The sequence below is a fragment of the Chlorocebus sabaeus genome, chromosome 8 (assembly GCF_047675955.1).
Source record: "Chlorocebus sabaeus isolate Y175 chromosome 8, mChlSab1.0.hap1, whole genome shotgun sequence".
NCBI lineage: Eukaryota > Metazoa > Chordata > Mammalia > Primates > Cercopithecidae > Chlorocebus > Chlorocebus sabaeus.
The window spans coordinates 15,104,296-15,116,864 of NC_132911.1; the positions used below are offsets into that span (position 1 = coordinate 15,104,296).

General features: G+C 34.8%; 1 protein-coding gene across 4 annotated transcripts in view; it reads left to right on the plus strand.

Moving 5' to 3' along the window:
- Positions 1 to 12,569, plus strand: part of TUSC3 (tumor suppressor candidate 3) — a 309,006-nt gene that overhangs the window by 83,999 nt on the left and 212,438 nt on the right. For all 4 annotated transcript variants that reach the window (XM_007961713.3, XM_073017954.1, XM_007961712.3 and 1 more), the window contains exon 3: positions 10,322 to 10,439. In XM_007961713.3, coding sequence (XP_007959904.1) covers positions 10,322 to 10,439 — 118 coding nt within the window. The remainder of the gene's footprint in view (positions 1 to 10,321; positions 10,440 to 12,569) is intronic.

Here is a 12,569-nt window from a genome sequence, read left to right on the forward strand (position 1 = left end):
CTTCAGATATGCCCCTTTCTTGTGATAGGTTGTTATCTTTGTCACCGTAATACAATGAACAAAATACTATTCTTTTTTTTTTTTTTTATCAGAAGATAGTGATTATCATGAGCCCATGCAGAAGAGAGTTAACATAGCAGGCCTGAGATTGTTATCCTTAGAAAGGGGAGCTCCCAAATTTGGCCCTTGCCTGCCATATGGGAACATGGATTTTGGGAAACTTTCTACCACTCCTTAGCTGAGAAGGGTGGTTCACTGTCTCTGAACTGTTTACAAACAACGTGATTAATGCTGAATACCTGCTTTTTTTGTGTGGGTCTGGAATTTTGCCATCTGCTCTACAGAGGGCATCCATATGACCAACCTTCTTGGGCACTGAATCTGTAATGAACCTCTCTGGTAGACAACACTTTACATGTGCCACAATAGAATTGATCCTGTGTGACCTGACAGGGAGTCACTGTTGGAAGTTTACCTAGTTCACTTCAGACTATACCATGTGCCTTTTCCCTCTGCTGATTTTGTTTTGTGTGCTTTCACTGTAACAAATCTCAACCATGAATGTGACCATGTGCTGATTCCTCTGAGTCCCCTTAGTGAATCACCAAACCTGGTGATGGTATTGGGGACCCCCAACGCAGAACCATTTAGTAATTCTGAAATGTTTTCTCCTGGTCTTGGCAAGAAGTTATATATTTAATACTCATTTTTGTTTTTATTTACTTTTTCAGATCTGTAGAATAAGCCTCCCCCATCCCTTAAGAATCTTGAGTAGAACTAGAAATAAAAAGAAACCTTATTTTATAAACTTGTGGCTTTTTACTGTGGAACTGGATACTAGTATGGTGATATTATATCGATGCTGGCATATATTTTTGAACCATTTTTATTGAATGGTCACTATGTATAAATACTCTCCTGGATCCTAGGGGAGATGATGGCAAACAAACTGACCTAGCTGCTGCTCTCATTATCTCAAAGTCTTAATTCGTAAATGTCATGAAGGGAAAGCACAGAGATTTATGAGAGGATCCTGGTTTTTCCTGTTAATTTGTGTGTTCAAAAAGGTTTAGGTAAGGGAGTGATAATTGAAGTGTTAAGTTATACTGGAAGACGAGGAATTCATAAGGCATGTTTATTTGCTCCCGTTTACTAGACATAACTCTTTGCTATGTGTACAGAGTGTGCCATGTGTGCTCTGTAGCTATAGAAAAGTTGGGTTGAGGCGGGGCGCAGTGGCTCACACCTGTAAAGTGAGCAAAAAGGATGGGCACGGTGACTCATGCCTGTAATCTAATCCCAGCACTTTGGGAGGCCGAGGTGGGTGGATCATAAGGTCAAGAGATTGAGACCATCCTGGCCAACATGGTGGAACTCCTGTCTCTACTAAAAATACAGAAAATTAGCTGGGTGTGGTGGCATGCACCTGTAGTCCCAACTGCCTGGGAGGCTGAGGCAGAAGAATCGCTTGAACCCAGGAGTTCGAGGTTGCAGTGAGCCAAGATCGTGCCACTGCATTCTAGCCTCGTGACAGAGCAAGACTCTCTCTCAAAAGAAATAAAAAATAAAAAATGAAGAAAAGGAAAGAAAAGAAAAGCTGCATTGAGAAGAAGGAAGGAATTTCACAGAAATCCTGTATCAAGAGTAAGTCTAGTTTATGAAAGGAAATTAAACAAAATTTGGGTCTGGTGCAGAGAGTGAGAGGGGAAGAAACTAGAAGTATGGTCTGCGAATGCAAATAGTCAATGAATTTTAAGCTAGATGCTGAACACCCCAAGGTTTGCATACCCATTTGCCATTTACTAGAGTCTTTGTTATGCCTCATGTTTTTAACCTCATGAGAACTCTTGAGAGAGATTACTAGTATTGTCATGCTAAAAAGGGGAAAATAAACAAAGTATTTGTGACTTTCTCAAGTTTATACATTATAAAGTGGAAAGCCAGTCCACAAGTCCCGATTTTCAGAATTCATGTGTTATCTGTGTTCTTTCTACTTGGCCACATCATAATAATAAGTGTAGTATTACATTGTTTGGAAGTCATGTGAAAAGTGTTACGGTTTTTTTATGTATATCTAAAGGCCTTAACAAAAATCAAACCCAGACAAAAAGAGACACAAGGAAATTTTTGGAGGTGATGGAAATGTTTATGAACTTGACTGTGGTGGTGGTAACATGAGTGTATACTTATGTCTACACTCACCAAATTGTACCCATTGTATACATTAATCGTGTGGGTTTTTTCATATACCAGTTATACCTTAGTGAAGCTAGGGGAAAAGAATAGTCCAAGAGCATTCGTTCAGTGTTTAGCGTAAGACATTCCTATGGTGGGCTGGCAGTTCATTAATAAAATTAGAGATGTCTGGAACGGTATCACTGGGTAGAAAAGTTGCTTGTAATGGAATTTTGTAGTATCAGAAGATAGATCTCTCTATATATAATATATAATTCATATACTCAGTTAACTGGTTAATCAGTAGTCCAAGTAATAGTAGTCCAATTATTTTTAAAACGTATGTGAATCTCTATGCCTTTTATTCAGTTTTGCTGAGAATCTAAAACTCCTCTAAAAATAATCTATTAAAAATAAGTTTGATGAGAGAAAAGTTAAAAAAATGAAGATAAGTATGTATAAATACACGAAAGGATTCCTGGCACACACTAAACCTCCATGAATGTTTCTTGTGATGGCAGTACTTTCAGTTGACCAGAAAAGACATAATCTCCATCTCTTGTTACACAGTTTCTATAATCTTATGTCTGCCTTTTTGATTCATTACAATAAAGGTCTTTAAAGTCAGCATATATTCTGTTCTTTACCACATGAAGCTAAAGAATAGACTTACTGGGAAGTCCTGCAGGATTTAAGGTATGAGTTAATGCTTTCCTCATTTTGACTTCTCAGGTTTTACTATATATATATATATGAGTTTATTTAACAGATATTTTTTCAGTATCATGATAGTTCCTGGGCATGTTATCATAAACAAGGTTTACATAACTTTGTTGTTTTGTGTTTATTATTTCAGATTATAAGTGTTACCATAATGGATTGAAGTATCTTGAGGCAGTGGCCTGTATGTCTTACCTCTTCCAAACATTGAATTAATTCGCCCATTTATTCATTCATTTGTTAATTCTCTGTCATTAGTTGCACAAATATTAAATACATATTATGATCATATGTACTAGATAAATGATATGGTTTGGCTGTGTTCCCACACAAATGTCACCTTGAATTGTTCCCATAATCCCCATGTGTTGTGGAAGGGACACAGTGGAAGGTAATTGAATCCTGGGGGCTGTTACCCCCATGTTGTTCTCGTGATAGTGAGTGAGTTCTCACATGACCTGATGGCTTTATAAAGGGCTTTTCCCCCTTTCTTTGGCACTCCTTCTTCCTGCCGCCATGTGAGGAAGGTGCCTTGCTTTCTCTTTGCCTTCTGCCATGATCATGTTTACTGAGGCCTCTCCAGCTATGCTGAACTGTGAGTCAGTTAAACCTCTTTCTTTATAAATTACCCTGTCTTGGGTATGTCTTTAGTAGCAGCATGAGAACAGACTAATAGAGTAAGAAAACTTATTAAAGGAATAATGTGTTAATTGATTTCCTTACTATTGTATGACATTCTTCTTGGCATACCACATTTAAGCTTTTATATGTTACTGTTAGTTTTTTTGTTTTTTTTTTAAGGAGAACTAAAATTCCCTAGACTTTCAAAAGCTGAGTGCTAACTATGCATATTGTATACACTTCAACATATTTTATGTTCATATACACTTTTCCTTTAAAATATGTATTTGGATCACATAGGTTACTATTTTCCAGGGAAAGATCTACTTAGGTCTGATGAAGAAAATGGATGCACAGGAAACAGCTTTAAGAAACACAACCTCTTTATCTTATGTCTAGTGAATTATTCAGTCAGTTACAATATGGTAGTGAACTGTTGATTTCTCAGCTCTTCAGAGGCCTTGGGTCTATTTAATATATTTCAGTATATTCAGCTGGGCCCTGGTATGTATAGCACAACCAGAGGAGCAGCTGTGTTAGAAATCTTTGTGCAGGGTGTTATCAGTTTATTTTTCTTCTCAGGGTACCAGAACCTTAAGTAATAGGTGACTTCGCTCACTCCAGATCTATGTATATCACTGTCTGTAGAATTTTTTTTTATTTGGGGTTTTATTATGGCATAAGTGCAATTCATTTTACATATATAACTATAAAGACATACAATGGTATTTTCATATGAATCTGCTATAAGAAGTTTGATTAACATTAAAAAGAGAAGCTATACTTCTTAAAACAGCTCTTTAAAAATTATATTCATCATGGGAAATATATTAAATATGTAGAACTGTAGATGAGATAATTCTTTTTAGTTTTACATAACCTTTTAAAAAGCATTATAACATAAAAAATTGTAGCATTTAGATTAAGTGATTTTTTTCCCCATAATAAAATACGGAAAAGATTTAATATAACACATTTAACAGAACAGTGCCCTGCAGTTACTGCTTAAGCCTTGCTGTATCCGTTTGACGCAGCGTGACTGCCCTCTTCAGGTTGCATAAGTATATATTAGAATTTACGGCATTCCCTACATTCGTGAAGTTAGGCCTTTACTATTACTATAACTACCACAACAAAGTATTTTTTAGATAATAGTGTTGGAGATGTGGTTATTTTAGTTAAGTGCTTGGAGTATTTGTGGTTTTTAACTTCCAATTTCAGATGGTAGTGAGGTCAGAAGTGTGCTTATTGTTAGCACACGTAATGTCTCATTTAGCTCATCAGTCCAGGCTGACAGAAACATATGCAAGGATCTTCTGAATGTCTTTATCTGTCATTAGTTAGGTTTTCTCTGTCTGCTATTAAACGTTAAGAAGTTGGGATATGGAGGGCTCATAAGGGATAATGGGGTAAGCACAGGGTCTTTGTTATTGGGGGACATTTTTTTTTTTTTTTCCTAATGAATCTTTTGTACTCTGAAGAGATGTCATTAATATTAAAATACATGTTCCTTGGGCTCATTTATTTATTTTTAATGACATACAGATCTGTTTAGTGATCCTATTTCTACTGAATTACACACAGCAGAAAAAAGCCCCCATTTGCCTTGTCAGTGTTAAATTTTCTGTAAGCATTGTATTTGAGTCAAGAAAATGTAATTTGTTTTGGCTCCTGTGGAATTCTTTATTCTAGCCAGAGCTATTCCTGAGTATATTGTCTAGAAAATGTTGCTGGATGCTATGGCCTGCTAGGTTGCAATGGAGAATTTATGTGAAATAGTTTACATCTTCATTTACATAATATTTTAATAGCCTCATATGTTTTCCCAGTCAGGCCATTATAGTAACATTGAAAGTGGTTTCCAAACTTTCATTTTCTTCTCCTCCAATGTATCATACGTAATGTTGTGAGATACAGCATTCTGAAATAGTATTTTGCATGGTCTTCTTTCAGAAACACTTGTTTACTATTTACAGAATAAAAGCAGTGTCCTATTTATCTTTCTACCACTTCCAGTCTGTATTATCTAACCTGAAACTTACCTTCTATTACTTGAACACAGAATATGCATTCCAGACAGGGTAGTCTTTGTTTATACTGTGTCTGTTACCTTACTTGTCTCTCCCTGCCTTTCTTGCTTATTCTAAGTATAGTCCTTCCAGACATACCACCATTATTTTCCAGTTTTTTTTTTTTTTACATTCATACTTTGTTGAAGTGTTCCAGCTCACTATGATCTCATCCTCCTCTGTATGCTGTATAGCACCTACAATCTGCATTCCTCTTTGAAATATATATGCCTTATTTATGTACTAGAGTGCATATCCTTTCCTCTAACTTCTTAAAGGTGGAGACTGTGAGGTATACTTCTTTATTATTGCAGCACATATGAAAATGTTGAGTATCAATTTCATTGATGACTAAGATCTGGATTCTAGGATTCTACATTTGTTATGAATTTGTCATTACTAACAAGATATCACATGATGATGTAGTCATTGTAACCTTTGAATCATGAACACTATTCCTTCGACAAACAACATATGTTTGTGATAGTACAGATTTAAAATTTCATTTTTTCTTCCCCTCAACACCATAACTAGAGTGAAAGAAATCTGCCTTAAAAGAGACATTATCCAGTGACGTAAATCTGACTAAATGAGTTGTAGTAGACTCTCTAGAATTCAGAAATTCTAATGTGGTAAACTTAGCTTTAGGGTATTTATGATATAGTGACTGGTTATGAAACTGTATTATTCATTGTCAGTATCATTATACCTTTATTAAATGCAACTTCTGTACTAGATCCTAGCCATAGGACAATATGTAATAAGAACAGCTATGCATAAAATCAGTAGTGCTACACAGTCGCTGAGAATTTCTGTTTCAGATAGTTGCATCAACAAGTATTGTAGGTGTAGAGATTTGAAGTGACTTCCAAAGGAAAGGCAGTTTTTGAGCAAACTTCTGAAAGAAGGGAGGACATTCTAAGTGAAGTATTTCATGCACGTGGTTAAGAATGGACATAGTATGTTCATGAAACAGACTCTTTGAGTGTGGTATTTTTTATAAAGACATAGATTATGTAAGTTGTGGTTAAGGTATGGAGGATTTTGACTTTTATTCTTCCTGTTATGTAGGTAGTGGGGAACATTTTTGGATTTTAGAACAGAGGCTGGAATCTACAAATTGGTTATTGGGAAATGAAATCTGAAAAAGTAGAGTAATATGGAGTACAGAGTTCGAAGGCAAATTGAATTCATGCTCTTTGACTCCCCATTACTTTATCACATTATATTTTTTAATTTTTTCTTAATTACATTGTAGTATTCAATACTTGTATTATGTTAAAAGTTTTCAGATTGTAGTACTGTTCAAATTTAACCCTCTTAAAACATAATATTTTAACGAAAACAATGTTATGTGCTTCTCGTTTATAAAAAAGAACTGCAAAAGAGTACCTTGCACTCATCTGATTTGCACACAGGTAGGTAGGCTAGGCCGGAGATGATCACTGTTACTGCTTTGTGATTTTTTTCTTCTGTTGTTTTTTAAAAATAGCTCTAAATGTTATTCTTATAACAACATTTTATACAGTAAACTTATCTTTACATTCTTGTTATGATAGATGAAGATTTAATCTCACCTTTCATTGCTTTTTTTTTCTTCTTTTGTTTATCATTATAACACTAAATAACATCTTTGTTTTTTTGTTCATTATCTATAGATGATGTTTTTTGATTCCCTCATTTGTGATATGAAGATTAGCATGCATATTCTTCCCCATCACCTCTTCTTCTTCTCTTTTACCTACCAAATTCTGTTGGCTATCCTTCTATACTGTCATAGTTTATATTATGTACATTCCATACTGTAACCATAATTATTACATCTGTGTTCTGTGTATAGGTTGATTTAGAAAGTTAAAAGGGAATAAACAGCACTTACATTATTATTTCTGCATAAACAGCATCAGTGGCAAAGTAGTAGGTTATTATGATTCCTTTTCTATAGCGCCATTGTTTATAACCCCTGGCCTGCACAAAATATTATATTTAAATAATCTTTCTAATCAGTTGATCAAAATTATGATACGTTTTAATAAGCTGCATATTTGGACTTTGTCTCTTATTTTTTTTTTTTTAATTTTTCCTGTTGTGGGAATAAATACGGTTTTCTTACTATAGATTTAATATGTTCTAGCTCTTTCTGATTCTAATGATTATCCTTAGAATCTGTTCTTTTCATCTTGAAGTCTAAAATTCCTGTTGTAGTTTGTATTGGTTGCATCATAGCTTCACAGACTACAGCTTCTTTATATCTTCTCCCTGTGCTACCTCACTGCATTTCTAGTTGCCCTTTTTCCTCTCTTATAGTGCTCTGTCATAGTATTAAGTTTTCTTAGTTTTTCATTCATAATACCTTTTCTATCAATTATATTTTAAGCTAATTTTCTAAGAATGTGGGGGTAAATTTCAGATTGCTTGCATTTCCGTGAACATGTTTATTTCAAACTTATTTATTTGTCTCAACGTGCAATTCTAAATAGAAAATAATATTCTGAAGAAATTCTTCTATTTGCCGGTATCTGGTGTTGCTAAAGATCAATCCATTCCCAATCTCATTGCTTGCCCTTGTTGAGGAAATTTTTTTCTCTGAAAACTTTTAGGATCTTCTTTTTATCCATGCGTTTTGGTATATCCTGGTATCTCTCCAGGTTGTTCTTTTCTCATTTCTCTTGTTCAGAACTGGGAAATGATTTTAATTTGAAGATTTAATCTCCTTTAATTGTATTGTTTACAGAAATACCATTTTCTCTGTTTCATCTCTCTTCTATTTCTGTGACGCCTGTTTGAAAAAGGACTTACTGGATTATATCTCTAGGTCTCCTTCCCTCATATGTCGTTTTTGTTCTGTGAATTTTATTCAACTCTGTTGTCTAATATTGGTGTTTTATTTGAGCAGTCATATTTGAAATCTGTATAAGTGCTCTCTCTTTTACTATCTTTGTTCCTTTTTTATATCATATATATATATATATTTTTCTTCTGTGAATACCGCTGAATAAAGCAGTCTGCATGTTTTCACTGGGTATGTCGACAATACAAAGGCCTGACTAGACCTGGGCAGATTCTAGGGGTTGGGTGTGCAGTGATAAGCCTTAAAGAATATGATGACTCCCACTGAATAAAGCATCATCTTGTTATCACTTACCATAAAAACAGTAATTTCCTTAAACCTAGTGTTTCTCTCCTGTAACAGTCACCTGCATGTACAGGAGTCCATGAAGAACTCTTTGTGTTACCCTTTGAGACTTGGGGGATAGGGGACTGATGCAAATGAAAATGAACTAATAAAGTCCCTTGTCTCTGACCCAGGAGTCTCATGTCTTCTGCAAGCATCCATGAAATAGTAACAGGCTAGCTTGTTAGCTTGCATTATATATGTGGTAAAATCTCAGACCCTGCACAGTTCTTGACAAATATCTTTTTTAACAGAATTTTTCTAAGTATGTTAGTTATAGTTTCACTTTCTTTATAATGTTTACTGATTGTTCTTTTAGAGTCCTTTTGTTTTGAGAAGTTTTTAAGAAATCACATAAGGTTTTCCTCAAATACATGATTTTTTTGGGGGGCAGTGGGTGAAGGCTAACATTGGGACTGGTTGGGGAGGGTGCAGAAGTTTGGTCTACTACTGAGTATTAAGAAGTTTAATTAAGACATCTATTTTTAGCTTCTTGTTTTTTTTTTTTAATCTCCAGACTCTGCTGCTTCGGAATCTGATGTTTTCCTAGCTTCTTATTGCACTGTAATCTCCTTTGAGAGTCTAATTTCCTCTCAGAACTTTTCACCAGCTTTCTGTTTTTCAGATGTTTGTGGAAATCTTTCTGCTGCTGACTCTGCTCCAAGTCCTTTTGTTATTGTTAGATTGTACCTTTTTATTTACTTTCATTTTGGGGAGGGGAAGGAGATAAACTCCAGAGAATAGTCAACCATACTGAAGAAGCAATTTTTTTTTTAAAAAATGTTTTAGCACTAACTTGTTGCTTCTTATTTCTATTACCATATTTACATCCTCCTATAAATGCCACTTTTCTGTTTCTATTCTCTTCCTACATCTAAATATAAAGTTTTATCATCTGGAAAATTAGGAAAATATCTAATAAAAATGTGTTCAAAATAGAAGCAAATATCATCTTAGAGAAGGAATGTTTGTGGCAACTGGTTTAGCTACAAAGAGAAATCTTTGCTTCCTGTTGGTTTGAATGTAAATGCATTTTTAGATAAATGGAATGAATAAGGTGCAGTATAACTATTTTCAATTTTAAAACTACTTAGGAATTTTGTTTTTCTGTTAAACTAAGTTGCAAATATTCTTAAAAATTGGTCTTTGCATTTTACTAAACATTATTGGTAGATATATGTGTATAGGGAATGCTGCAAAATGTTTTTATTCCCTAGAGTAAGAGTTGGCAAAATTTTTATTTCAAGGGCTAGGCTTTGTGGTACATGTAGTTGCTGTGTTGTTGTTACAACTTTGCCCTTATAGTACATAAGCAATATGTAAATGAATAAATGTGGCTGTGTTGCAATAAAACTGTATTTATGAACATCAGAATTTGAATTTTATGTAATTTTCACGTCAGGATACTTTTTAAAAAAAAAATACATTTTAAAAACTATGCTTTGATTGCAGTCTATACGAAAACTGGCCAGTGCTTGTCCTCGGCTTGTCTGTTTTAATAACTACTTTGTAGATGCTTCAGTACTGATGTGTTTCTACTATGACCCATTGTTCTTATCAGGCAAGCTAATGAAGAATATCAAATACTGGCAAACTCCTGGCGCTATTCATCTGCTTTTTGTAACAAGCTCTTCTTCAGTATGGTGGACTATGATGAGGGGACAGACGTTTTTCAGCAGGTAAAAGAGTTATATCCTATTCATATATTTAACATAGTTGTTTGTGGTCGATACATTTTTGTCTGGCACATAAAAATAAAATTTATTCATCGCCTGAACCCAGGAGGCGGAGGTTGCAGTGAGCCGAGATTGTGCCACTGCATTCCAGTGGGGGATAGAGCAAGACTTTTTCTCACACACAGACATGCACACAGACACACACACACACACACACACACAAAATACAATTCATTCAATACGTTAATAAATACGATAAGTATTTATAATAAATTTTGTGATGTGATTAACATAATTATGGCTAAACTGATTTTTATAATTGTACAGGTATTTGCCATTATGATAAATTCATTTTAACTTTTGCATCATACAGGAAATGTGTTTTTTCAGCATGCAGTGGCAGTTTACATGCATTAGTCTTATTTTGGTATTTAATTATAGGTGGTAGTATATTATAGATAGTATTTTGCACAGATTTGTGACATTTTATATAAAATTCATTGCAAATTTTACTTAACTGTTGTTTTTTCCAATGGGGCAGAATTTTACATATAGAGGATTAGATATTTATTTACAAGTATTTTCTCTCTGTTATGGATTGAATTGTATACCCCCAAATTCATAAGTTGAAGCCATAGCTTCTGGCGTGACTGTATTTGAAGATAGGGCCTTGAAGGAAGTAATTAAGGTTAAATGAAATCATAAAGGTGGAACCCTAGTCCAAAGGGACTGGTGTCCATACGAGACGAGGAACCAGGAGCAGGAGTGCATGTGCACAGAGAAAAGGGCCGTGTTAGAACACAGTGAGAAGATGGCCACAGGCCAGGAGGAGGAGCCTCACCCAAAACCAACTCTGCTGGCACTTTCCTCTTGGACTTTGAGTCTTCAGAACTGTGAAAAATAAATTTCTGTTAAGTCACCTACTCTGGAATTTTCTGTTATAGCAGCCCAAGCAAACTAATCAGCGTATTGACCCAGTCTTCTCGCTAGAGCAAGGTGTTGGACTTGAGACTGGAATTCTCATTGTCATCGATGTTGTCATGCTTGTAACATCATCATTGTTGACATCGAGAGCTTATGTCCAGGCACTGTTCTAAGGGCCTCTTACTTACTATTTCATCTGGCTTCACAGTGAGAGAAGTGTTGTTACTGGCTCCATTTCATAGGTGAGGAAATAAGGAGTGAAGAGATGGTTGCTTGTCCAAGGTCACCAAGTTAGCGTAATGTGTAACTAGAATTTGAACTCAACTGTCTGGCTTCCAGAGCCCTAGCCCTTAATCATGCTATTACCCTGCAGTTTATTATTTATTTTTTAACATGTTTTTACTGTGCGATCAATCCATTTAAAATGCAAAACTTACTGCCATCCCGGGGTTAATCTTTTCAGGTATCTTGGCCTATTTAATTTTTGTCACATGTGATACTCTTTGGCATAATGCTTACCAGGTCATGGAAAAGCATGCAGTTCTGTGAAGAATCTAGCCTACTAATTGTAAATCACCATTAGTGAACATTTGTACTTATTTGCATCCAGATCATTTGTTCTTGCCAGTTTCTAGTTAAATAAAATAAATTCTCTCTTTTTGCCTTCAGCACTTCTTCTGTTAGTATTCTTCACTTATTTCTTCTAAATTTATTTTGCCTTTTTAGGTTGTTTCTTTATATTCATCCCTTAAGCAAATAGTTTTGCTCCTATAGTACCTATTCTATAGGAGCAATAAATTTGGCAAGAAAAACATACATAGTTCTCCTCTATGAGCAGCTTACAGATTAGGAAGCTAATAATAATAGTATCATAATAAAACATATAAATATGTAATTTCAAATAAACTTATAAGGAATAATTACAATACTATAAGAACCAAATATTATTTCATGTAAATGATAGATCTCTATAGAATCTCAGGGTAATTGGCCTTAGAGCTCATTAGATAGAAGTGCTATTCAGTATATACTTGAATCTTCTGTCATATTGGCAAACAGTCTTCTAGGTCCAACAAGACTGCTAGAGCACGGTCTTGAAGCCCATGACTAGACCTGTGGACTAAATGAAGACAGTGAGTTGGGTTAGTTTAGTTTCGTTGTATCTTTGTTGTGCTATTTTTGTTGATAATATGTTGTCTTTGTTTTGTT